Source organism: Ranitomeya variabilis, chromosome 1 (genome assembly GCF_051348905.1).
Source record: "Ranitomeya variabilis isolate aRanVar5 chromosome 1, aRanVar5.hap1, whole genome shotgun sequence".
Classification (NCBI taxonomy): Eukaryota; Metazoa; Chordata; class Amphibia; order Anura; family Dendrobatidae; genus Ranitomeya; species Ranitomeya variabilis.
The window spans coordinates 764,293,825-764,321,652 of NC_135232.1; the positions used below are offsets into that span (position 1 = coordinate 764,293,825).

At 45.2% G+C, this 27,828-nt stretch overlaps 1 protein-coding gene across 3 annotated transcripts in view; it reads right to left on the reverse strand.

Annotated features, from left to right (window-relative positions):
- The window catches only part of RAB8A (RAB8A, member RAS oncogene family), a 60,628-nt gene extending 45,507 nt beyond the window's left edge, over positions 1 to 15,121 (reverse strand). For all 3 annotated transcript variants that reach the window (XR_013217198.1, XR_013217201.1, XM_077271875.1), the window contains exon 1: positions 14,815 to 15,121. Coding sequence is in view for 1 of the 3 variants with exons in the window: in XM_077271875.1 (XP_077127990.1) it covers positions 14,815 to 14,938 (124 nt within the window). In the remaining 2 variants the exon portion in view is untranslated. The remainder of the gene's footprint in view (positions 1 to 14,814) is intronic.
- Positions 15,122 to 27,828: the final 12,707 nt, after the last annotated feature.

A 27,828-nucleotide genomic window follows, 5' to 3' on the forward strand; every position in this document is an offset into this window, starting at 1 on the left:
ACAAGTGCAGCAAAATCTGCACTGTAATATGGCGCTACTTCCCTTCTGAGCTTTGCACTGTGCCTCAAAAGTAGTTTTCGACCACATATGGGGTATCGGTGAACTCAGGAGAAGTTGCACAACTAATTTTGGGGTCCACTTTCTCCTGTTACCCTTGTTAAAATACAAAATTTAGAGCTAAAGAAGATTTTTGCGGGAAAAATGTGATTTCTTTTATTTTCACGGCTTACCGTTATAAACTTCTGTGAAGCACCTGGGGTTTCAAGCTGTTCAATACACATCTAGATAAGTTCCCTAACGGGTCTAGTTTCCAAAATGGTGTCACTTCTTGGGGGTTTCCATTGTCTAGGCACATCAGGGGGTCTCCAAGCGTGACATGGGGTCCGTTAATTATTCCAGCAAATACTACATTCAACAAGTGAAATGGCCCTCCTTCCCTTCCAAGCTCTGCCGTGTGCCCAAACAGTAGATTTCCCCCACATATGGGGTAGCGGCATGCTCAGGAGAAATTGCACAACAATTTGTATGGTTCATTTTCTCCTGTTATCCTTGCGAAAGTAAAAAAAAACAAAACAAAAAACAAACATTAAGTGTAAAGGAACATTTTTGCGAAAGAAAAGTAAATGTTTATTTAGTCCATCCACATTCCAAAAATTCCTGTGAAGCACCTGAAGGGTTAATATACTTCTTGAATGTGGTTTTGCGCACCTTAAGGAGTGCAGTTTTTAAAATGGTGTCACTTTTGGGTATTTTCTGCCATATAGCTCTCTCAAAGTCTCTTCAAATGTGAGGTGGTCCCCCCCCCAAAAAACCACAAAAAAATATGGTTTTGCTAATTTTGTTGTAAAAATGAGAAATCGCTGGTCAAATTTTAAACCCATACAATTTCCTACCAAAAAAAAAAAAAAAAAGAAAAAAAAAAAGTTGTTTAACCCCTTAGTGGCGGAGCCAAATTTTTGAAATCTGACCAGTGTCACTTTATGTGGTAATACCTCTGCAACGCTTCAACAAATCCCAGTGATTTTGAGACTGTTTTTTCGTGACACATTATACCTTATGATAATTGTAAATTTAGGTCAATATGTTTTGTGTTTATTTATAAAAAAAATCTAAAATTTGAGAAAAATGTTAAAAATTATCAATTTTCAAGATTTGAATGATTATCCCTTTAATCCAGATGGTCATACCACAGCAAACCATTATTAAATAACATTTCCCACATGTCTGCTTTACATCAGCACCATTTGTAAAATGTTATTATATTTTGTTAGCATTTTAGGAGGATTAAAAATGTAGCAGGAATTTTTCATCTTTTCAAGGAAATTTACAAAATCTATTTTTTTAGGGACTTATCCATGTTTGAAGTGACTTTAGGGGTCCCATATATTGGGAAACCCCCAAATGTGATACCATTTTAAAAACCGCACCCCCTGACATATTGAAAACTGCAGTCAGGTAGTTTATTAACCCTTCAGGTGCTTTACAGGAACTAATGCAAAGTGGTATGACAGAAATGAAAATGTGTATTTTTACCACCTAAATGTCGGTAACTTCTGAACAGATTACTACAGCTGTCAGACTGTAAGGCTGCTATTTGGTCGTGAATTGCCATCGCAAACATCAGGACCACAAAATCATGATCTGAGGGCACCAGTTTGGATAAAGAGGAAGCCCCCACACTCTGTTAACCATTTATAATGATGTAGTCACTATTGACAGCAGCATATAAGGGGTTAAACAGATATGGACGGTGCCAACACTGATCGTGGCTGATACAGCAAGTTGTCAGCTATAGTGGACAGCCGACAGCTGCTGGATTGTCACCTGTATGGGGAGGCTATTCTCTTACATCTCAGGTCAGTTAAAAGAAATATTAAGGGGTTAAAAAAAATTATGGTGTAAAGTAGACATGTGGGAAATGTTATTTATTAGCTATTTTGTGTGATATGACTCTCTGATTTAAGGGCATACAAATTAAAAGTTTGAAAATTGTGAAATTTTCACAATTTTCGCAAAATTTTATTTTTTTCCCCACAAATAAACACAAGTTATAACAAAGGAATGTTACCACTATCATGAAGTACAGTATGTCACGAGAAAACAAATTTCAGAATCAGTGGGATCCATTGAAGTGTTCCAGCTATGATCTCACAAATTGACAGTGGTCAGAATTGTAAAAATTGGCCTGGTCGGGAAGGTGAAAACAGGCTTCGGGGTGAAGGGGTTAAATGTCGAGCCTTTTCTTGGTAATTCATTTGGAATCCTGCCTGAAGGAGCCCCTGTGCTCTGAAAGCTTGCAAATATAAGGCTATGTTCACATGATCCTTTTTTTTATCCTTTTTTTTTTCAGGTCCTTTTTCCATGCAGGGTACAGTCCAATGTTACTCTATGGAAAACAAAAACCGCTGTGCCCACTATCCTTTTTTTCTCAGGCAAATCCGCGAGGATTTGCCTGCAGAAAAAAAGAAGTACCATGTCACTTCTTTCTGCAGATTCAGCTCCTGTTTTCAACAGGCACCAATAGGAAAGTGCTGTTGAAAACCCGCAGAGGAATCTGCAGAAGAAACTGCAGGAAAATCAGCAGTGCAGTTTTGCACTGCGGGTTTTCCAAATCAGGACCTGAAAAAAAAAAGGATCAAAAAAAGGATCGTGTGAACATGGCCTAATTCTTTCTGGTTAGCCAATAAAAGGCATCACTTCGAGAATAGTTTTGTCACCGTTGGGGTTAAAAGTATTTACATTGAAAATCCTTGAGGGGTCTAGTTTCCAAAATGAAGTCACTTGTAGGTAGGTAGGTAGGTGGGGTGGGGTGGGGGAGTTTCCACTGTTTAAGCACATCAGGGGCTCTCTAAACGAGGCATGACGTCCACTCTTGATTCCAGCCATTTTTTGAGTTTATAAAGTTAAACAGTGCTACTGCTCTTCCGAGCCCTCACGTGTGCCCAAGCAGTAGTTTTCCCCCACATATGGGGTATCGGCGTACTCATGAAAAATTGCACCCTAGTGAAAATAAAAAAATGGGGGCTAAATTAAAAATTGTGTGAAAAAATAACTTAGAATTGTTAATTTTTTCTTATACATTGCTTTAGTTGAAGCACCTGAATGGTTAATAAAGTTCTTGAATGTGGTTTGGAGGACTTTGAGAGATGCAGTTTTTAGAATGGTGTCACTTTTTGTTACTTTCTGTTAGGCCGGGGTCACACTAGACCGTAATACGGACGAGTGCTATGCGATAAAAAAATCGCATAGCACTCGGCCCAATGTTAATCTATGGTGCAGCTCCCATCATCCGATATTTTCTCCACCGTATTTCGGATCCGAGGGAACTCGCAGCAGGCTGCGATTGTCAGCGTATCTCGGCCGAGACTCGCCAATGAAAGTCTATGGGGGCGAGAAAAAATCGGATTACACACGGACCATGCGTGTGCATTGCGAGAAATACGCAGCGGTGTTCTATAGAAAAGCCGGTAATTCAATTGCCGGCTTTGCATTTCTCCTTCACAAACCCGACAGGATATGAGACATGGTTTACATACAGTAAACCATCTCATATCCCCATTTTTTTTTGCATATTCCACACTACTAATGTTAGTAGTGTGTATGTGCAAAATTTGGCCACTGTAGCTGCTCAAATAAAGGGTTAAATGGCGGAAAAAATTGGCGTGGGCTCCCGCGCAATTTTCTCCGCCAGAATGGTAAAGCCAGTGACTGAGGGCAGATATTAATAGCCAGGAGAGGGTCCATGGTTATTGGCCCCCCGTGGCTAAAAACATCTGCCCCCAGCCACCCCAGAAAAGGCACATCTGGAAGATGCGCCTATTCTGGCACTTGGCCACTCTCTTCCCACTCCCTGTAGCGGTGGGCTATGGGGTAATGAAGGGTTAATGCCACCTTGCTATTGGAAGGTGACATTAAGCCAGATTAATAATGGAGAGGCGTCAATTATGTCACCTATCCATTATTAATCCAATTGTTTGAAAGGGTTAAAAAACACACACACACATGATTAAAAAGTATTTTAATGAAATAAACACAGCGGTTGTTTTAATATTTTATTGCTCTCTCAATCCATTTTCAGACCCTCGCTTGGCAAAACAATAAACACACAAGATACATACCCTCTCTGATGAACTGTCACGTCCCACGATGTAATCCATCTGAAGGGGTTAACTAATATTACAGGCAGAGCTGCGATAAACCACTCGCTCGTGCCTGTAATCCCCGGGTGCTGAAAGGAAAGCAGTGATCTGTACTTACATTCAGTTGCGGTGATGCGCCCCTGCTGGATGTTCTCATGAACTGCAGCCTGGGAACTTTTTCCCACGCTCCAGGTCATATGAGGACATCCACCAGGGGGCGCATCACCGCGACTGAAGGAAATGTAGGTCAATGACCTATAGTTACCTTCAGTCGCGGTGATGCGCCCCCTGGTGGATGTCCTCATATGACCTGGAGCGTGGGAAAAAGTTCCCAGGCTGCAGTTCATGAGAACATCCAGCAGGGGCGCATCACCGCGACTGAATGTAAGTACAGATCACTGCTTTCCTTTCAGCACCCGGGGATTACAGGCACGAGCGAGTGGATTATCGCAGCTCTGCCTGTAATATTAGTTAACCCCTTCAGATGGATTACTTCGTGGGACGTGACAGTTCATCAGAGAGGGTATGTATCTTGTGTGTTTATTGTTTTGCCAAGCGAGGGTCTGAAAATGGATTGAGAGAGCAATAAAATATTAAAACAACCGCTGTGTTTATTTCATTAAAATACTTTTAAATCGCGTGTGTGTGTGTTTTTTAACCCTTTCAAACAATTGGATTAATAATGGATAGGTGACATAATTGACGCCTCTCCATTATTAATCTGGCTTAATGTCACCTTCCAATAGCAAGGTGGCATTAACCCTTCATTACCCCATATCCCACCTCTACAGGGAGTGGGAAGAGAGTGGCCAAGTGCCAGAATAGGCGCATCTTCCAGATGTGCCTTTTCTGGGGTGGCTGGGGACAGATGTTTTTAGCCACGGGGGGGCCAATAACCATGGACCCTCTCCTGGCTATTAATATCTGCCCTCAGTCACTGGCTTTACCATTCTGGCGGAGAAAATTGCGCGGGAGCCCACGCCAATTTTTTCCGCCATTTAACCCTTTATTTGAGCAGCTACAGCGGCCAAATTTTGCACATACACACTACTAACATTAGTAGTGTGGAATATGCAAAAAAATGGGGATATGAGATGGTTTACTGTATGTAAACCATGTCTCATATCCTGTCGGGTTTGTGAAGGAGAAATGCAAAGCCGGCAATTGAATTACCGGCTTTTCACAGATATCGCGCTGAATGAAATATAAATACAGTATATATATATATATATATATGTGTCTCAATGACATATATATATATATATATATATATATATATATATATATACTGTATATATGTTTTCCCGAACATTTGAGCACATAAATCCATTAGATGTCGGTTTTGCAAGCTTGCGAGAAAATCTCGGCATACGGATGCCATACGGATGTCACACGGATCATTTGATGCGAGGAAATCGCATCCTCGCACTGCACACGGATCACTGTTTTTGAAACATTTGTGCGATTCTCGGCTGTGAAAAACGGACCGTTTTTTTATACGTTAAGTGTGTCCCCGGCCTTATATAGACCTCCCAAAGTCACTTCAAATGTGATGTGGTCCCTAAAAAAGATTTAGTAAATTTTGTTGGAAAAATGAGAAATCGCTGATCAACTTTTAACCCTTATAACTTCTTAACAAAAAACTATAGTAACTATTTTGTGTTACATATCCTCTGATTTAAGGACATAAGAATTGAAAATTGGGAAAGGGTCAACATTTTTGCCAAATTTCCAACATTTTCACAAATAAACAAGTCATATAGAACAAATTTTACCACTATTGTGAAGTACAATATTTCATGAAAAAAAAAACACAATCTCAGAATCAGTGGGATCCGTTGAAGCGTTTTAGAGTTATTACCACAAAGTGACACTGGTCAGAATTTGGCCTGGTCAGGAAGGTCAATGTTAGCTCAGTCACTTAAGAGGTTAACGGTGTTGTAGCCTTTCAGAAAAGGTGTGTATATACTGACAGACCATGCGACACTTCGATTGCACACAGGGGGACTTCCTGTCACTAAGCATCTGACTGATGAAGGTGCTGGAACCAGAAATTTTAGAGGCTTCATCACATAAGGGGTGAATACATATGAACATGACAATTATTAGTTATTCGATCCCATAAATGTAATTTTTGACTATTTTTCTCACTTCACCAAATTAGAGTAGTGCTGATACATCACACAAATCAGATTACACAAATATTTACACAGGTTGTAAAGTAACAAACTGGGTGAAGACTTTTGTAAGCCACTGTAGAGAGACATTGAGGTTTCCTTTTCTACTGCCCTTCCTGCACCACCAAGTTCTGCCCTTTGTGACTTTTGCTTTTTCATATGAAACTGTTGTTTCTTCTACGTTGTGCCCCAAGAGATCTTCCGGTCACTGAGAGTGTATGACATACTGCTGTTATACCGACACCCTGGCTGAACCAGCGTTACGCTCTTTCCTCCTCTTACGTGCCTTTGGCTACTCTAAGTATTTTATGGACCAGGAAAAATAAATCCAAGACATGAATCTGTAAAAATCTGAGTGCATACCTAAGGGTGGTGTATGGAGGGCCATCTGCGCGTGCAGACAAGCCCCTCATTACTGTGACTGCCTAACCCTACAAGTAGATGCTTGCTCTCACTGAACACGTTGCATCTTTACAGAAGTCTTCACTTCCTGCTGACACTGCAGCTACTGAGGAAGTGACTGGCGCCTTTCACACCGGCTCATCTGCTGCCTTATAACTCTAAACCAGTGTTTCCCAAACTCCAGTCCTCAAGGACCCCACAGGTCATGTTCTCAGGATTTCCTTAGTATTGCACAGGTGGTGGAAGTTTCATCAAGGCATCAGGAATTGTCTCACCTGTGCAACACTATGGAAATCCTGAAAACATGACCTGTGGGGTCCGTGAGGACTGGAGTTTGGGAAACACTGCTCTAAACACTGTGCACGATCATGTACATGGGGTCCTTCATATGTACCAGCAGAGAAGCAGGAATGTCGGTGGAACACTGGATTTTGCACTTGTTGCACTTTTGCACTAGTTTTAGACTCCTCCGACGTTTCATTTCTAGCAGGCATCGCAACACTGGAGCAGGTTTTCTTAAAATTCCTACTCTCCTGATAACTAGGCATTACTGACCGAGTCCCATACTGTACAATCACCGCTGTCCGTGTAGTAGCACATCACCTTGGAGCAATTGGTGAATGAGGTTTTTTACTTAGCAAAGGCTTTCATATTTTTTACGTTTTGAGAGTCATGGAGGGGTTGTATGTAAAACGACACCATACATCACTATAGCTCACAACGTCATTGATTTCATACAAGCACGCCATAATTCTACAGTATGCAGAGAACTACTGGAGTACACAAGTCAGCTCTGCTGAATTGCTGACAGCACTACGACAGGACAACAGCAGTTGTAGATAAGTCTGTAATGAGAGTGTGCTGCTGTATTGTCCCACACACAGGTTCTGCAGCAGAGAGGACAACTGCTGAGGTTTTGTAATGAGACAAAGTTCAGCTCTGCTGTACTGTCAGTTACAATCACACACAGCTCTGGAGTGAGATAAGGAGAGCAGACTGTCAATACATGGTTCTCACTGGTAACGACCCCCTTTTATTTCAAATAAGGTCTTTGGGCAGATTCTCAGAGAGATCTATGTCCTGCTCCTGGATGTTGGAAATAACTGAAAGCACTACTAATAAATATAGGATCAACAAACAACACACCCAAAGACAAGTACACAATGAAAAGAAAAAGAGGCGTGCTAATGAGTCAGGATCACCATATAGGATGTAATAAATATTTTATGCAACAAGCACAAACCATCAGTGGTATATTATTAAAAATGCTTAAATGGCGCAGAGGCTAAAAGTTAATCCACCAGGTGGAGGTGCAAGTTCTTACGTGAATCCACCTGGTGGATTAACTTTAAGCCACTGCGCCATTTAAGCATTTTTAATAATATGCCACTGTTGGTTTGTGCTTGTTGAATAAAATATATATTATATTCTATTTGGTGTTCCTGAATCATTAGCACGCCTCTTTCGCTTCATTCTGTCAATGCAGCTCATTTCCATATAAGAAACACATGGATTTGTCTGGAATAAGACATCATATCGCAGATGTACCATGTTATTCAGCTTCCTATGACCTACATGTCCATGTAGATGGCTTAGAGGGGTTCATCCTACTGACAGTGACCTTTAAGCGGTAGCTGAGCACAGGGAGTTCAGCACTCATAAATAAGAGGACGCCTGGCTCACACTGCACCTGATAAGCAGTGATTTTATGCCATAAAAACTGATTATAGCAGTGTGTCATTATTACTTTATGCTGCCCTTTGATACAGTAACCCCATCCTGGTGAGATTTCTTCTGTTGGCTGGTAGTTCAACTTCAGCACCAAAGATCAAGCAAAATCATTTCTTGTCTATTACTTTCTGAACTTCTGGCAGGAATCTGGCAATGCAAATTCAATGCAAATTCATGATATACTGTCGAGTTCTATTGGAAGGCTAAACTTACATTACTTCTAGCCCCGAGTCCTATAGGGGCATTTAAAGACACAGAATGCTTTATTAATGCAGCATATGTATTCACACTGTCTAATCATGAAACAGGGCAAACATAGTCTAGTGGTCTTAAGATGCGCAGGATCTATCACAGTGGTTTGATAAATCCCTCTACTTGTAAGTCCCTTGAATCTTAATTTTGACCACCTATTTCTGGCTTACAAAAGTTTGATGAAATGTGGTGCACGCAATGACAGTTTGGGGTGCACAGTGCGCTTGGCAAGTCCCCCATTAGGTACAAATGGCTCATTTGATCATTCCCATTCTATTTGGTGTCTCGGAGGTATCCATTTGAAACAGAAAAGCATATTCAAAGGATAAGTTGTTGGCAGAGCGAGCGCTTCCGTGTATAGGATAGTAGGGCAAGATACCTTCTGGACGGACAAACGAACGACCAAACCATTGGAAGGGTGGGCTTTAGCGCCATTTGTCCCAGCATTAGATAGTGGTAATAAATCTGCCCCAATGTACACATCAGCAACCAACAAACATGCTGGAGGGGAATGGATAGAGAAATTAACCAAAAAGAGATATATTTTAGCCCTGGGTATGGGTGACAATATTGTAGGGTAACATATTGTCATGAGGGAACATCTTCATGATAGGTTGAGTGCTGGATGACAAAAAACCCACATACCTCCATATTAATACATGTTCTAGAATGCTGCTGGGCTCTTCATGTACCTTCACAGTATGCCAGCAGGTGGCGTGAAGAGCACTTCTAAGAAAAATGTAATGTGTATACGCGACCCTATACACTTCTATGGGACTGATGGCAATAACAGGACTGTCGGTCTCACAGACGTGTAATGAATGATAGGGTATGCGCAGTTCTGCTCCACTCACAGGCTTCTTGTTGGTAGACTGCCCATCAGTCAAGTCCCACAGCTCGGACATTTATTCTACACCTTTTTGATGGATAATAAAACGATAACATCTAGAAGGTAAACTGATGACCTGTATAATGAGAATCTCTAAACATGGCACCTCTGGCTGCAGTGGTAAAAGGCTGCCCCTCACCAAAGCGTCAGCCAGGCCAGTGTACAGGAATCGCCCCTTTCCAGTAACGTGCCTCACACATCGCACCTCAAATGGCTTACACCAGCACGTCTTCTATGAAGCCAAGCCTTAATGTCATGTTAACCACGCTCCTTTTTCAGAAACAAAATGACTAAAGGACAGCGGATCTTCTGATTTCACTACACAAGCCACACATATTAACAAACAGATCTCTCAGACCTGAGGAAACCATTGTACTCGCTTTGAAAATCCAGCTCAGAAAATCTGTATAATCCTCAAAGCAAAATAAGCATCCGCTACAGCTGAACTGATAACCTGCTCTACATCAACACATGGTGGTCCCATTAGTGAAAAGCAAAATAAGGGGACAGCCCTTGAGAAAACTGAACACTACCAGAGACACAGCTGTTCTCTAGATACAAGAAGTGTACACCAATGTCTACAAGCGAGTATTAATCATTACTAGATAAATATCACAATACATTTATAAATAAAAAAGTGCCTCAAAAGCAAAAGACGCGGATAGAAGGGCCATATACAAGGGCATATGTACGTACGAGCCTACAATATAGATGACCCCTCCTGATTATGTTAACCCCTTGATAAATCGCATTGGAAGGGTAATAGGCGAGCCGCAACACATGCCGGGGGCGCCAGACTGTGTTGCACCTGTCGAACAGCCGCGGGGACTCGAAACATATTATTTGAGCTTGCAGAAGACACTCGGTCAGCACATGAGCATCCTCAGATAACACCTTATCCAAGTGCGACAAAGATAACAAAGACAGCCGTTGTCACCCACCACCACTCCAACTGCAGTGGTAATATCATGTCTGCATCACGTGACCGCTGCATCCAATCAATGGTCACATAAGTGATCGAAAACACGGAATAACACAGTTATCATTGCCACTAAAAAATGTAAAGTGTAGTAAATATAATTCCATTACTTACCAATATTTACAGCACTACTCGCTCCCCGATCAGGTGTTTGAGGGGCTGCTTGAATGTGACAACACCTCAGTACCCCAGATAACTGCTACTATAGGCCACCATACACATTAGACCACTGTAAGCCAAACCCGCAGAAATCGCCAGGCTTGTTCAATGGTCTAATGTGACATGGAGCTTTCAGAGCAAATACAGCAGCCTTATCAGGTCTACGATCCATCTCATAATGTGTGCAAATTTAATTGTGAAATCAGGTAATGCTTCCGGGTATGTGCACACGTCCGGATTTCGTGCAGAAATTTCCTGAAGAAAACCGGAAATTTTCTGCAAGAAATCCGCATTTTTTTTTTTGCGGTTTTTTTCCATTTTTTTCGCGGTTTTTTTAGCATTCTGCAAGCGTAATTAGCTTGCAGAATGCTAAAGTTTTCCAAGCGATCTGTAGCATCGCTTGGAAAACTGACTGACAGGTTGGTCACACTTGTCAAACATAGCGTTTGACAAGTGTGACCATCTTTTTACTATAGATGCAGCTTTTGCAGCATCTATAGTAAAAGATAGAATGTTTAAAAAAAATTAAAAAAAATAAAAAAAATGCTTATACTCACCCGCAGACAGCTGATCTCCTCACCGGCGTCCGTTCCGTATAGATGGTGTGTGCGCGCAGGACCTTCCATGACGTCGCGGTCACGTGAGCGGTCACATGACCGGTCTCGACCAATCACAAGACGGCGACGTCAACGGCAGGTCCTTCACCGCACACCAGCTACAGGAACCGAAGCGGCAGCATGCAGTGGAGAGGCGGGAAGACATCGAAGGTGAGTATATGACTATTTTTTATTTTAATTCTTTTTTTTTGACCAATTATATGGTGCCCAGTCCGTGGAGGAGAGTCTCCTCTCCTCCACCCTGGGTACCAACCGCACATAATCTGCTTACTTCCCGCATGGTGGGCACAGCCCCGTGCGGGAAGTAAGCAGATCAATGGACTCCTAGGTGTGCGGAATCCCCTGCAATTCCGCATTTTAATGAACATGTTGCTTTTTTTTCCGCGATGCGATTTTTTCGCGGAAAAAAAGGCTACATTTGCACAAAAAATGCGGAATACACTGAAAATAATGGGAGGCATATGTAAGCGTTTTTTTCGCGTTTTTATCACGTTTTTATAGCGAAAAAACGCGAAAAAAACCGCGAAAAATACTGAACGTGTGCACATGGCCTTAAGGGGAGTGTGGTCGCAGTTTATCAGATGCAGCACAAATAGCATACTGTGCAAACCAGGAGCCTTCATCTTCATGAGTGATGTTTTCCCCCCGCGAGTGATTGACAGCTTTCTGGACAGCACTACGCCCTAAAATACGCTTGTGTGAACCTACCCTTACCATGCATAGGGAGCAGCAGCTAACAAAAACGGGGGACCTCAGAGAACACACATCATTTAGGACCCCCAGAGCTTGGCCCGCGCTGCAGATAAGTGTGAACAGTGTGATAGTTTATGAAAGCTACACCACACAGATGGGACAGATTCTTTTGAAATATTCAATACATTTAACGGAAATATGGCCCATGTGCCAGTAACTGATCTGACTCACTTAAAGGGGCCTTGACAGGATTTCACATTTGGGGCTTTTTATGATAAACATCCCCCATCCTCCTCCCCAATGGGACTGTGAAGCATTAGACCCCTATGTAAGCACAAGAATTACTGAATACATTATTATTAGTGATGAGCAAATATACTCGTTACTCGAGATTTCCCAAGCACGCTCGGGTGTCCTCCGAGTATTTGTGACTGCTCAGAGATTTAGTTTTCATCGCAGCAGCTGAATGATTTGCGACTGTCAGACAGTTTGATAACGTGGGGAATCCCTACCAACCAGACAACCTCCACATGTACTCAGCCTGGCTAACAGATGTAAATCATTCAGCTGCCGCGATGAAACAAAATCTCCGAGCACTAAAAAATACTCGGAGATCACTCGAGCGTGCTCAGGAAAACCCGAGCAACGAGTACACTCTCATCATTCGCCAATACCATAGTGTCAATCGTTATGAGAGACGACTAAAAGATGCCCATACACAGGTGCTCAACCAAGCGTTCATGGGTGTTCTACAAGGAGAGCGGAGAAGGCCACTAATGGGCGCCAAACCACTGGCACAAGTCATTGTCCTACTGTACAGCAGAAACATCTACAGCAAGCGCCTCATGGGGAATCCGCCAAAATGTCTGCAGGACGGTCCGCTGCAATCTGATCAGAGAATGCAGATACAAGAGTATGTGTCCTCGACTGGAAAGTCATGCTGTAACTTGTGCCAATCAATGTGGCGGCCATTGACGTTCACTATAGTATGTTGCAGAACGATTAGGGACAGAAGTCAGGACAAGACTGGGATTTCCCACAGTATCAATCACCGGCGAGGGAAAAGCGTACAGAATGCTGGGACATAAAGTGCCCATATGGGAGTGTCACTCAGGGCTGGTTAGGATATAAGCAAGTCTGTAGGAGTGCAAGGGCTCATAATCATCCGCGAGGAACATAGACAAGTGCAGTCCGATAAAAAAAATAAATAAAAAAAAACACGGATTGTACTCTGACCAATGTTAATCTATGTGTCCCTGCTCATCTGCAATTTTTATCTCAGCCAAAATCAGATTGAGTCAGGCACATACATAATTAGTACAGTGGCTGTGTAGCTTACTGTACATGTGTTTTATTAAGTAAATTATTTTCTGAAAATTAAAGAGTGGGATCTCCCCAACATTTCATTAACCAGCAGAGGGAAAGCGGACAGATGGGGGCAGATGTTTATAGCCTGGGAGAGGGGGTGGGTAATAATCATGGATCTTAACAGGCTATTAATATCAGCTCACCGCTATATACTAAGCCTTTCCTGGTTACTAAACCTCCCCCCCCGCCCACCCAAAAGAAAAAGTCAGCTCCCCCAATAATAACCAGCAAAGGCTAGGCAGACAGCTGTGAGCTTATATTAATAGCCTAGGAAGGGGCCATGGATACTGGACCCCTCCCAGATGCCTCAGAAATGGCACATCCATAAGATTCGCCAAATCTGGCATCTGGAAAAGCATCAGTCACAACCATTGTAAACCCTATAGTGATACTGCATATTAAAAAAAATACGCGCAGAATAAAATCTTTCAATTTACACAGGCTCCTTTAATGAATCTAAATTAAACCAAACCAGCTATACTCACGTCATCGCCCATCCACTGAACCTAATGTCTCCTAACAGTATTAAAATAATAAACAGCCATATTCCTCACCTGTCCGCCGAGAAGATAATCCAATTGTCCCGCGACACGTCTAGCTCTGCTACATCTAGATGGCAGGCTGCATTGTTGAATGATGCGACCATACAGCCTGCCTGTATGGAAAGTTCTCAAGCTCGTGGTGCCATCAGAAAGATCGTGCGAGTTCACAGCCAATTATCAGTTCACCTCACTGACGTAAGCGCGAGCTATCTAAATATATATATATCTATCTATCTATCATGACACTCGTCCCAGTTTTCTGGACCAGAACTTAATTTTCCCCGGTGACGGGTCCGAGTGTAAGGAACGCAATCATGCTGCATGAACCTGAGGTCTTACAGACATCGGACACATACCCGGATAACCACAGCGGAGATTTTCCTAACATGTCTTTTCGACATTTTTTTTTTTAATGAAAAAAAAAAAAAATGCAACAACCTCTATGCGCCAAATAATGGGGGCTTCCACCTGAATAACGGACCACTAGTCGCTTCATGGCCTCCGAAGCTACGGAGGTCCGACCCTTTTCCCAGCAAGTCGTGGTGACGCGTTCACTGGTGGGTCCTGGACTGGTGGAAGCCCCCTGAATAAGCTGCAATGGCCCACCGCTGCGGATCCCCCTCATACACCAGGGGGTCACACACAGAACGACCGCTGATCGCTCAGAGCCATACATACACACCAGCCAGGGGGCGCAGCCACAGCCATGTGTCAGCCATCAGGGAGGTGGAACTACAGCGCCCAGCATGTCCTGTGTGCACCATAACGAGGACACGGACCGCTGCCCTGTCACTGGCCCCTGCGCTCAGCCCTGTCATCCCCTCACACCAGCACTAGTTGCTCCCCAGCCCTGAGGCGCCTCTCACCTATGGTGGATATAAACGTGGAGTTGAAGGCATCCTCTGAAAACCTGAAGAGCACGCACGTCTTCCCGACTCCCGAGTCACCGATCAGAAGCAGTTTAAACAAATAGTCGTAAGTCTTCGCCATATTAAAAACTACTATACAGGAAATACCAGCGGTTGCACGGTATTGGTTGGCGTGGTTGTCAATCAAGCGTGAAGTGAATTACAATTGGTTACTGTTCCTATGACGTAAAGCGAAAGCTTCCCATCTCTGGGGATCCGAGCGGCCGATCCCTGCGTAAAGTTTATCTAGCTAAGCGGACGAGTCAGGCTGAGAGCTGGGAGCTGATTGGCTGAGGACAAGTCAGAGTAGCCCCTCACCATTGGCTGCTGGAAGGGCTGAGGTTCGTGCTGCGGTGTCACGGGGTTATCGGTAAAAGGCGCAGTGCTGGGGTGGCGAGTGCGACACGTTGTGTAGTGGCTGAGATACGCCTAGGCTCTTTCATCAGAGCAGCGCCACTAACGTCAGCTCTTGTGTACTGCAGCGCCACTAACGTCAGCTCTTGTGTACTGCAGCGCCACTAACGTCAGCTCTTGTGTACTGCAGCGCCACTAACGTCAGCTCTTGTGTACTGCAGCGCCACTAACGTCAGCTCTTGTGTAGTGCAGTGGCACTAACGTCAGCTCTTGTGTACTGCAGCGCCACTAACGTCAGCTCTTGTGTACTGCAGCGCCACTAACGTCAGCTCTTGTGTACTGCAGCGCCACTAACGTCAGCTCTTGTGTATTGCAGTGGCACTAACGTCAGCTCCTGTGTACTGCAGCGCCACTAACGTCAGCTCTTGTGTACTGCAGTGGCACTAACGTCAGCTCTTGTGTATTGCAGTGGCACTAACGTCAGCTCTTGTGTACTGCAGCGCCACTAACGTCAGCTCTTGTGTACTGCAGCGCCACTAACGTCAGCTCTTGTGTACTGCAGCGCCACTAACGTCAGCTCTTGTGTATTGCAGTGGCACTAACGTCAGCTCTTGTGTACTGCAGCGCCACTAACGTCAGCTCCTGTGTACTGCAGCGCCACTAACGTCAGCTCTTGTGTACTGCAGCGCCACTAACGTCAGCTCTTGTGTATTGCAGTGGCACTAACGTCAGCTCTTGTGTACTGCAGCGCCACTAACGTCAGCTCTTGTGTACTGCAGCGCCACTAACGTCAGCTCTTGTGTACTGCAGCGCCACTAACGTCAGCTCTTGTGTATTGCAGTGGCACTAACGTCAGCTCCTGTGTACTGCAGCGCCACTAACGTCAGCTCTTGTGTACTGCAGTGGCACTAACGTCAGCTCTTGTGTATTGCAGTGGCACTAACGTCAGCTCCTGTGTACTGCAGCGCCACTAACGTCAGCTCTTGTGTACTGCAGTGGCACTAACGTCAGCTCTTGTGTTCTGCAGGCAGCGCCACTAATGTCAGCTCTTGTGTTCTGCAGCGCCACTAACGTCAGCTCTTGTGTACTGCAGCGCCACTAACGTCAGCTCTTGTGTACTGCAGTGGCACTAACGTCAGCTCCTGTGTACTGCAGCGCCACTAATGTCAGCTCCTGTGTTCTGCAGCGCCACTAACGTCAGCTCTTGTGTTCTGCAGGCAGCACCACCGTCAGTGCTTATGTTCTGCAGTACAGCGCCTCTAACGTCAGCTCTTACGTTGTGCAGTGGTGTTCCGTGTGACAGAGCCTGCACTGTACATCGCCTGTGAATTAGCGCACCCATACGCCGCAGCCGTTGCCTGCACCAGTCCGGTCCACTACTCAGAATGTGATATCCACACTTCAGGCGATTCCTAATTTTTTTTCTCCCCGTCTTCCAAGAGCCATAAAATTTGTATTTTTCCTTCGACACAGACATATGAAGGCTTGATTTTTTTTCAGGACAGATTGCACTTTCAATTGACACCATTCATTTTATCATGTAATGTACTGCAAAATTGGAAATGTGGCAAAACATGGATCGAACATACGGACGTAGCAATGCCAAAGCTCTGCTCCACCTGCTGCTGTTACAGGCAGATGATGGCTAATTATCACAGTCATCATCAGCCAGAAAGATGCAAGCTCTGCTTGTGAACCCGCATTAAAGTCCAGCAGATGGTGTATGTCCTAACAAGTATGTAATACATACTGTACCTCCCAACTTATGAACAGAGAGAGGGATAGATATAGCAGCGTGCCGCAGCAAATTTTGGCCGTGGCTATGGCCCTGGCCACACCAGAATGCACAGCCATTTACCATTTATTCCCCTTGGTAGGGTGCAGGGCTTGCACAGGTTACGAGCATTGCTTACAGATACATGCTACTGTGCTGGCGCTGGCACCATTCAGTTGAAGCTAAAAAATAATAATTTCGCTCCAGCAAGATGGCGGCGGCACGTGCACAGTAGCATCCATCGGTAAGTAAAAAAAAATTTCAAAGCCCACACTATTACCTGCAATATTCAGACTAGGGGGCAGGTCAGCGAGAGATCAGTGACCTGTCATAAGCCATCAGTATGAATACCTAATCAGAGCACCACATGAATGTGGCCGCGGGATTCCGCGCGTGCGCAGATGGAGATCGCGGCGGCCATTTTCCTGAAGCCCCGGGCAGCAGAGCGCTCCATCTGCGCAGGCGCGGCCACAGGAAAGATGGCCGCGCCCACCGGTAAACGGCTGAATAGCGAAGACCGCGCTGTTATTCATCTCCTGGGCAGTGGATTCGCCTGCTGGACATGCGCACACCACTACGCCACCAACGTAATGATGAGCAGGATCCTGGGGGACAAACAGCGCTGTGACCACGCCCATCCGACCTGACCAACTTGAGTGACAGGACAAAACGGCCACTTCACAAAGGTATTTCGGCAGCCTAACGGGGGTGTAAAGGCACCAAAAAGGCACTAATGTAAAGCCCAGCTCTGCCCCTATTTCACACTATTTTTATCTAATCTTTAAAAAACGGGGTGATAGGTTCCCTTTAAGGGAAAAAATTAACGGGATAGAAGGAAAATGAAAAAGATTGGTATGTACAGGATAAGCAGGGGAAAGGGGTTACCATACACATATAAGATACCTTACACTGCCGTTCAAATGTTTAGGGTAACTTAGAAATTTTCTTATTTTTGAAAGAAAAGCACAGTTTTTTTTCCAATGAAGCTAACATTGAATAATTCAGAAATACACTTTATACATTGTTAATTTGGTAAATGACTATTTTAGGCCGGTTTCACACGTCCAGATAATTCCGGTACCGGAAAAAAACGGTACCGGAATTATCCGTGTCCGTGTGCCCCTGCGTTTCTGTGGCACATCAGTGTGGCACACGTGTGCCGCCCGTGTGCCGACTGGGTACCACACGCACCGTGCAGGAGACAGCGCTAAAGTTTAGCGCTGTCCCCTGCATCGTGCTGAAGCCGCGATTCATATCTTCTGTGCAGCAGCGTTTGCTGTAAAGAAGATATGAATAATCCATTTTTTTAGTGGTATTTCGTGTTTAAAATAAAGCTCCATGTCCCCAACCCCTGTGCGCCCCCCCGCTGTTCTGAAAATACTCACCCGGCTCCCTCATTGGCTGTCGCTGCTTCCTGTCCTGGCCGCACCTTCTACTGTATGCGGTCACGTGGGGCTGCTCATTTACAGTAATGAATATGCGGCTCCACCCCTATGGGAGGTGGAGCCGCATATTCATGACTGTAATCGGCGGCCCCACGTGACCGCATACAGTAGAAGGTGCGGCCAGGACAGGAAGCAGCAACAGGAAGCAGCGACAGCCTACGAGGGAGGCGGGTGAGTATTTTCAGAACAGCGGGGGGGGCGTACAGGGGGTGGGGACATGGAGCTTTATTTTAAACACGAAATACCACTAAAAAAATGGATTATTCATATCTTCTTTACAGCAAACGCTGCTGCACAGAAGATATGAATCGCGGCTTCAGCACCATGTGGGGGGGACAGCGCTTACTGGAGCGCTGTCTCCTGCACGGCACACGGAGAACGTCCGTGTGCGGTACGTGTTTTACACGGACCCATTGACTTTAATAGGTCCGTGTAATATGTGCGCTCCCACGAACACTGACATGTCTCCGTGTTTGGCACACGGAGACACAGTCTGCAAAAAATCAATGACATCTGCACAGATGCATTGATTTTAATGTGTCTACGTGTGTCAGTGGCTCCGGTACGTGAGGAAACTGTCACCTCATGTACCGGAGCCACTGACGTGTGAAACCGGCCTTACCCTTCGCCACGACAGCACCCCACATGAGAGAGAGGGATCCGCCCATAGGAACAGGAAACCTACAGAATAAAAGGAGGCGGTCCCCTCTCCTCCTCAGTTTAGGTTTCCTGTTCCTATAGGAATCCGAAGTCACCTGCAGTTGAAGAGGATTCCTGGGCCATGCATCCGCCTGTGTCGGTTCTGGGGGAACGGCAGGGGCTGCGGTTCCAGAAGCAGCGGCGGGGGAGCCCCTGCTTGCAGCCTTCCCCCTCGTCTGATCAGCTATCCATGGTCCGGGTCCGGTCACCGCTGGTCCGCCCGGCTCCATGAGGACGCGCGCGCGCTGCAGCAGCAGGCTTAATATCTCCGGCCACCGCATGGTGAGAGAGAGCGGCGCGTCTAAGGCTTCTTTCACACTTCAGTTGTTTGGCGTCAGTCTGCTCCGACATAGTGACGGATCCATCACAATTGTTGAGAAAACTGTTCTAACGGATCCGTTTTTTTGACAGATCCGTTACTTGGGGGTTGTCTGGGAAAAGTATCTACTTTTTGGAGCATGCGCAATTGAAAAAGCGGATTGGGGCGACGGATCCGCCAAAATGACGGTCGCGACGGATCCGTCGCCCATAGGCGGCCATTCTATGGAATGGCAGACGCGACGGATCCATCGCGAACCGCCATTTCGGCGCAGACAAAAAACGTTATAATGTCCGTCTATGTCTAGATGACGTCCGCCAAATTTCGACGGATCCGTCACATGGCGGATGGAACGGACGACCATCCATCACAATCCGTTGCTAATGCAAGTCTATGCGAAAATAGCGGATCCGCCCCAAAAAAATTACGGATCCGCTATTTGATGAAAACGGCGGATTCAAACTGACGGCAAAAGACTGAAGTGTGAAAGAGGCCTAACCCGGTAGTCGCCGGAGCACTTTTGGGTTAGGTCCGGGGAGGCAGGAGATTCGGCGCCAGATTCAAAAGCGGCGCTGACGTCGGACCAGTGTGTGTGAGTATGGCTTCACCGGCCGACGAAGCGCACCTGCCTGCAGCAGAGCAGCGTTCTCCCAGTAAAGAGTGAAGCGCTAGGAGCAGCACTAAGAGTGGTGGTCGCCCTCCAGAGAAGCGATCCACCACCAAACAGAATACCAAGGATCACTTGCCAAAAAATCCGCCTCCAGAACCGGTACCTGTCAGCTTCATTGGGTGAGTTTTCAAAAGCCTCTTCCTATATGCTGATATACACTCACTGGCCACTTTATTAGGTACACCTGTCCAACTTCTTGTTAACACTTAATTTCTAATCAGCCAATCACATGGCGGCAACTCAGTGCATTTAGGCATGTAGACATGGTCAAGACAATCTCCTGCAGTTCAAACCGAGCATCAGTATGGGGAAGAAAGGTGATTTGAGTGCCTTTGAACGTGGCATGGTTGTTGGTGCCAGAAGGGCTGGTCTGAGTATTTCAGAAACTGCTGATCTACTGGGATTTTCACGCACAACCATCTCTAGGGTTTATAGAGAATGGTCCGAAAAAGAAAAAAAATCCAGTGAGCGGCAGTTCTGTGGGCGGAAATGCCTTGTTGATGCCAGAGGTCAGAGGAGAATGGGCAGACTGGTTCGAGCTGATAGAAAGGCAACAGTGACTCAAATCGCCACCCGTTACAACCAAGGTAGGCCTAAGAGCATCTCTGAACGCACAGTGCGTCGAACGTTGAGGCAGATGGGCTACAGCAGCAGAAGACCACACCGGGTACCACTCCTTTCAGCTAAGAACAGGAAACTGAGGCTACAATTTGTACAAGCTCATCGAAATTGGACAGTAGAAGATTGGAAAAACGTTGCTTGGTCTGATGAGTCTCGATTTCTGCTGCGACATTCGGATGGTAGGGTCAGAATTTGGCGTAAACAACATGAAAGCATGGATCCATCCTGCCTTGTATGGAGCATCTTTGGGATGTGCAGCCGACAAATCTGCGGCAACTGTGTGATGCCATCATGTCAATATGGACCAAAATCTCTGAGGAATGCTTCCAGCACCTTGTTGAATCTATGCCACGAAGAATTGAGGCAGTTCTGAAGGCAAAAGGGGGTCCAACCCGTTACTAGCATGGTGTACCTAATAAAGTGGCCGGTGAGTGTATGTTCCTCCTGTATCCCTCTTCTCCTAGACTAAGAAAAGGACACACAAGTCCAAGCACAAAGAATGCGCCTTATGTACGCAGCCCCTTCAGGATTCTTATGCTAAAAGGTTGTGCTCAGAATGTATCATGCTAACCTTACGGCAAGAGAATATAATGACTCTATCTGATGTTAGAGCCATAATCCGAGAAGAGATGCAGGGTTTGGCGCATACAAGTAGCACCAGTACCCGACAGCCAAGCAGGTCCCGGTCTCCAGCAAGCTCAGAATCAGAGGATGTACATAGATCCTCAGACGAATCTAGATCCAGGCCGAGTTCATCCGAGAATGAAGGGGGGCTTTGTCTACCTAACAGCAGTATAGACAACTTAAGGTACCTTCACACTAAATGATATCGCTAGCGATCCGTGACGTTGCAGCGTCCTGGCTAGCGATATCGTTTAGTTTGATACGCAGCAGCGATCAGGATCCTGCTGTGACATCGCTGGTCGTTGAACAAAGTTCAGAACTTTATTTGGTCGTCAGACCGGCGTGTATCGTCGTGTTTGACACCAAAAGCAACGATACCAGCGATGTTTTACACTGGTAACCAGGGTAAACATCGGGTTACTAAGCGCAGGGCCGCGCTTAGTAACCCGATGTTTACCCTGGTTACCAGTGTAAAATGTAAAAAAAACAAACAGTACATACTCACCTTCGCATCCCCCGGCGTCCGCTTCCCACACTGACTGAGCGCCGTAAAGTGAAAGTACAGCACAGCGGTGACGTCACCGCTCTGCTGTTAGGGCCGGCGCTCAGTCAGTGCAGGAAGCGGACGCCGGGGGACGCGAATGTAAGTATGTACGGTTTGTTTTTTTTACATTTTTCGCTGGTAACCAGGGTAAACATCGGGTTACTAAGCGCGGCCCTGCGCTTAGCAACCCGATGTTTACCCTGGTTACCCGGGGGCCTCGGCATCGTTGGTCGCTGGAGAGCAGTCTGTGTGACAGCTCTCCAGCGACCAAACAGCGACGCTGCAGCGATCGGCATCGTTGTCGCTATCACTGCAGCGTCACTTAATGTGAAGGTACCTTTAGTAAAATCTGTCAGAAGCACAATGGGGTGCCCAGACGAAAAAGGGAAAAAATCGGCTCAAGACATCATGTTTGCGGGGTTAGGACAGAAAAAACATAGATCCTTCCCCGTCATACCCACTATTAAATTTTTGTACAGTACCGTTCACTATGCAAGTTCCGGTAACACCTATTCTAGAATTCTTACAAAAGGTCCGAGAATTAGGGTTATCGGTAAACACCCTAAGAGTTCAGGTCTCAGCATTGGGAGCCCTATACGGATGCAATATTGCAGCTAATAGGTAGATCTCCAGATTTATAAAGTCTTGTGAACGTAGTAACCCGGTCCATATTCCCCGTCTACCTCCGTGGGATTTAAATCTAGTACTAGAGGCCTTAACCGACTCCCCATTTGAGCCACTAGATTCCATACCTCTAAATGTCCTAACATATAAAGTAGCCCTATTGGTAGCTCTAACCTCAGCTAGAAGGGTTAGCGACATCCAGGCCCTATCAGTAGACCCACCTTTCTTACTAATATTCCAAGATCGGGTAGTCCTAAAATCAGACCTTTCATACCTCCCTAAGGTGGCATCCACCTACCACTGATCACAGGAAATTTTTCTCCCTTCCTTTTTTGATTCCCCTGTAACTCCAGAACAACATAAGTTCCAACATTAGACCTATATAGAAAGGTCTCAGACATGGAGGCAGAGTAGGACTCTGTTTGTCTCCTTTCAGGGCCACAAGAAAGAATATGGGGTCACAAAACCTACCGTATCTCGGTGGATCAGAGAAGCTATCTGCTTGGCCTATACATCAAAAGGCTAGATTCCTCCAGTGGGTATAAAAGCACATTCAACACAAGCCATGGCTTCCTCATAGGCGGAACAAGCAGATGTACCAATCCATTTAATATGTAAGGCCGCAACCTGGTCATCACCTTCTACTTTTTACAACCATAATAGACTTGATCTATCTACATCTTCTGACCTGACCTTTGGTAGAGCTGTCCTTAGTACAGTAATCCCACCCAGATAATGGCTCTCTGAAAATCTCTCATGTGGGGTGCTGTTGTGGCGAAGGGTAAAAAGCCGGATTACTTACCGGTAATGCTCTTTTAATGAGTCCATGACAGCACCCATTTACTACCCTCCCTAATTATGCACAATTTCCTTCTTTTCAGCTCACAAATAATGGTTGTATAGAGTTTAAGACATTTGTAATTGCTGATTATGAGTTAATACTAAAACTTTGCGGTTCCCTTTATACTCTGAAAACTAAACTGAGGAGAGGGGACCGCCTCCTTTTATTCTGTAGGTTTCCTGTTCCTATGGGCGGATCCCTCTCTCTCATGTGGGGTGCTGTCGTGGACTCATTAAACGAGCATTACCGGTAAGTAATTCAGCTTTTTAGCTGCAAACGTCTGGTTTGTAATGCAATATCTTCATAGGTGTATAGAGGCCCATTTCCAACAACTATCACTCCAGTGTTCTTATGGTACTTTGTGTTTGCTAACTGTGTAAGAAGGCTAATGGATGGTTAGAATACCCTTAAAAATCCTTGTGAAAGTATGTTAGCACAGCTGAAAACAGTTTGGCTGATTAGAGAACCTATAAACCTGACCTTCCTTTGAGCTAGTTGAGAATCTGGAGCATTACATTTGTTGGTTCCATTAAACTCTAAAAATGGCCAGAAAAAAAGAACTTTCATGTGAAACTCGACAGTCTATTCTTGTTCTTAGAAATGAAGGCTATTCTATGTGAGAAATTGCCAAGAAACTGAAGATTTCCTACAACGGAAGGAATGTGGAAGGAAACAATGAACATTTTACTTTTTTCACCAAAAATTTAGTTTGGAACCAATTTTTTTTTATTTTCGCAAGAGTATCAGGAGAAAATGGACTACAAAATTTGTTGTGAAATTTCTCCTGAGTACGCCAATAACCCATATGTGGGGAAAAGCCACTGTTTGGGTGCATGACAGGGCTCAGAAGGGAGGGAGCACCGTTTGACTTTTAGAACGCAAAATTGTCTGGAATCGATGGTGGCGCCATGTCACGTTTGGAGACCCCCTGATGTACCTAAACAGTGGAAACCCACCCAATTCTAACTCCAACCCTAACCCAAACACACCCCAACCCTAACCACAAACCTAACCCCAACTCACTTTAGCCCTAACCCTAACTTTAGCCCAACTCACTTTAGCCTTAACCCTAACTTTAGCCCAACTCACTTTAGCCCAACCCTAACCCTAAGGAAAAAATGGAAATAAATATATATTTTTATTTTATTATTTTTCCCTAACAAAGGGGGTGATAAAAGGGGGTTTTCTTTATTATTTTTTTTATTTTGATTACTGTGATAGACCCTATCACAGTGATCAAAATGAACCAATAGGAAAAATTTCCTATTGTTGCCGGGTGCTGGCCGACAGATCTCGGCGGGCGCACTGCGCATGCGCCCGCCATTTTCTCTCGGAAGAAGACGCCGGCGGCCTGGGGGACATCACGGGGGCATGGAAGGACTCCAGAGGTACCGGGGGGTGATCGGCGGACCCTATTTCTCCTCTGATGTGCGATCATCAGAGGAGAGAGAAATTAAATGGCAAATCTGACTTTTTTTTTTGCAGTCGCCGTTATAACGTTAATAACGGCGATCGCAACATTGGGGTTGGTAAAAACCGAGCCGAATCATGTTCTCTGGGGTCTCAGCTACCCCCGGCTTTGGGGGGCACTATACACTTAAACTTCAGCGCTGTTAAAAAGCGGCGCTGTGGTTTAAGTACCCTTAACTGCCGCCGTTAAAAGGCGTATCGGCGGTCATTAAGGAGTTAAATAGTCAAATTTTTGTGCAGAAAACATGGAGCATTTATGCTGCATGTGAAGAAGATTTCATGAAATCTCCACCTCCTGTGGTCTGAAGACGCAGCTGAACTGCGGTTTTGGTGCATATACCCTTGTGAAAATAAAATTAGGTTCCAAAGTTAATTGTTTGTGAAAAAAGTAAAATGTTCATTTTTGACTTCCACATTGCTTTAGTTCTCGTGAAGCACCTGAAGTGTTAATAAGCTTCTTGAATGGGGTTTTGTGCTCCTTGAGGGGTGCAGTTTTAGAATGGTGTCACTTTTGGGTATTTTTTGTTATATTCGCCCCCCAAACTCACTTCAAATGTGAGGTGGTCCCTAAAAAAATGGTTTTGTAAATTTTGTTGGAAAAATAAAAAATCGCTGGTCAAATTTTAACCCTTATAACTTCTTAACAAAAAAAGATGTTTCCAAAATTGTGCTGATGTAAAGTTGACATGTGTGAAATGATATTGGTTAGCTATTTTGTGTGACACCACTCTGATTTAAGGGTACAAAAATTAAAAGTTTGAAAATTGCTACATTTTTGCCAAATTTCCGCTTTTTTCATAAATAAACGCAAGTTATATCAAAGAAATTTTACTACTGACATGAAGTACAATATGTCACGAAAAAACATTCTCAGAATCAGTGGGATACGTTGAAGCGTTCAAGAGCTTTAACTTCATAAATTGACAGTGGTCAGAATTCTAAAAATTAGCTTGGTCATTAAGTACCAAATTGGCTCTGTCACTAAGGGGCTAATACAGCAAACGTACAAATAAACAGGACTGTAACACACAGATAATGACTTACCAATAGTGATGAGCGATGCTCGGCGGGAGTTCGGGTCACCGCCCTGAATGTTTGGCGCACTTTAGAGCTCCAATCAACATGCAGGGATTGGCTGCCACGCACTGTAATGCTGCAGCCATGTTGGTTGTGGCATTACAGTGATTGGCTGGCCGCACAGCGTCATCAGCTCTATATCAGACCTGGTGTCGCCCTGCTCGTCCCACTCAGCTCCGGACTTAAGCAGTGTAGTGTGCTGCAGATATAGGGACAGAATAGGTGGTGTATCAGTTAGTGTGGGTATACCATTGAATACACATATCCAGCTAAACCAACAGTCCTTCTAAGGACTAATTACGGGGTATATAGATTTCAATGCTAGGTAGGCAGGCAGTGTATGTGGCTGTATATATTATTATTATTATTATTATTTATTGTTATAGCGCCATTTATTCCATGGCGCTTTACAAGTGAGGAGGGGTATACATAATAAAAACAAGTACAATAATCTTGAACAATACAAGTCATAACTGGTACAGGAGGAGTGAGGACCCTGCCCGCGAGGGCTCACAATCTACAAGGGATGGGTGAGAATACAGTAGGTGAGGATAGAGCTGATCGTGCAGCGGTTGGTTGATCGGTGGTTACTGCAGGTTGTAGGCTTGTCGGAAGAGGTGGGTCTTCAGACTCTTTTTGAAGGTTTCGATGGTGGGCGAGAGTCTGATGTGTTGTGGTAGAGGGTTCCAGAGTAGGGGTGATACGCGAGAGAAATCTTGTATACGATTGTGGGAAGAGGAGATAAGAGGGGAGTAGAGAAGGAGATCTTGTGAGGATCGGAGGTAGGAAAGTACCGGGAGATGAGGTCACAGATGTAAGGAGGAGACAGGTTGTGGATGGCTTTGTACGTCATGGTTAGGGTTTTGTACTGGAGTCTCTGGGCAATGGGGAGCCAGTGAAGGGATTGACAGAGGGGAGAGGCCGGAGAATAGCGGGGGGACAGGTGTATTAGTCGGGCAGCAGAGTTTAGAATAGATTGGAGGGGTGCGAGAGTGTTTGAGGGGAGGCCACAGAGCAGGAGGTTGCAGTAGTCAAGACGAGAGATGATGAGGGCATGGACTAGGGTTTTTGCAGATTCTTGGTTGAGGAATGAACGGATTCGTGCAATATTTTTGAGTTGAAGTCGGCAGGAAGTGGAAAGGGCTTGGATATGTGGTTTGAAGGAGAGATCAGCGTCAAGGATAACCCCGAGGCAGCGAGCTTGTGGGACTGGGGAGAGTGGGCAGCCATTTACTGTAATGGATAGGTTCGTTGGGGGGGTCACGTGAGATGGGGGAAAGATGATGAATTCTGTTTTGTCCATGTTAAGTTTCAGAAATTTAGCGGAGAAGAAGGATGAAATAGTGGACAGACATTGAGGGATTCTGGTTAGTAGGGAGGTGATATCTGGTCCAGAGATGTAGATCTGTGTGTCATCAGCATAGAGGTGATACTGAAAGCCATGAGATTCTATGAGCTGTCCCAGGCCAAAGGTGTAAATGGAGAAGAGCAGGGGCCCAAGGACTGAACCTTGTGGGACTCCGACAGAGAGGGGGCGAGGTGAGGAGGTGGTGTGTGAGTGGGAGACGCTGAATGTCCGGTCTGTTAGGTATGATGAGATCCAGGATAGGGCCAAGTCTGTGATGCCAAGGGATGAGAGGGTCTGTAATAATAGGGAATGGTCCACTGTGTCAAAGGCAGCCGACAGGTCGAGGAGGAGGAGAACAGAGTAGTGTCGCTTGCTCTTGGCGGTTAAAAGGTCAGTGGTGACCTTAGTTAGGGCAGTTTCAGTGGAATGGTGTGACCGGAAGCCAGATTGTAAGCGGTCAAAGAGGGAGCAAGAAGAGAGATGGGAGGACAGTTCAAGGTAGACGTGTTGTTCCAGTAGTTTTGAGGCATAGGGGAGAAGTGATATAGGGCGATAGCTAGAT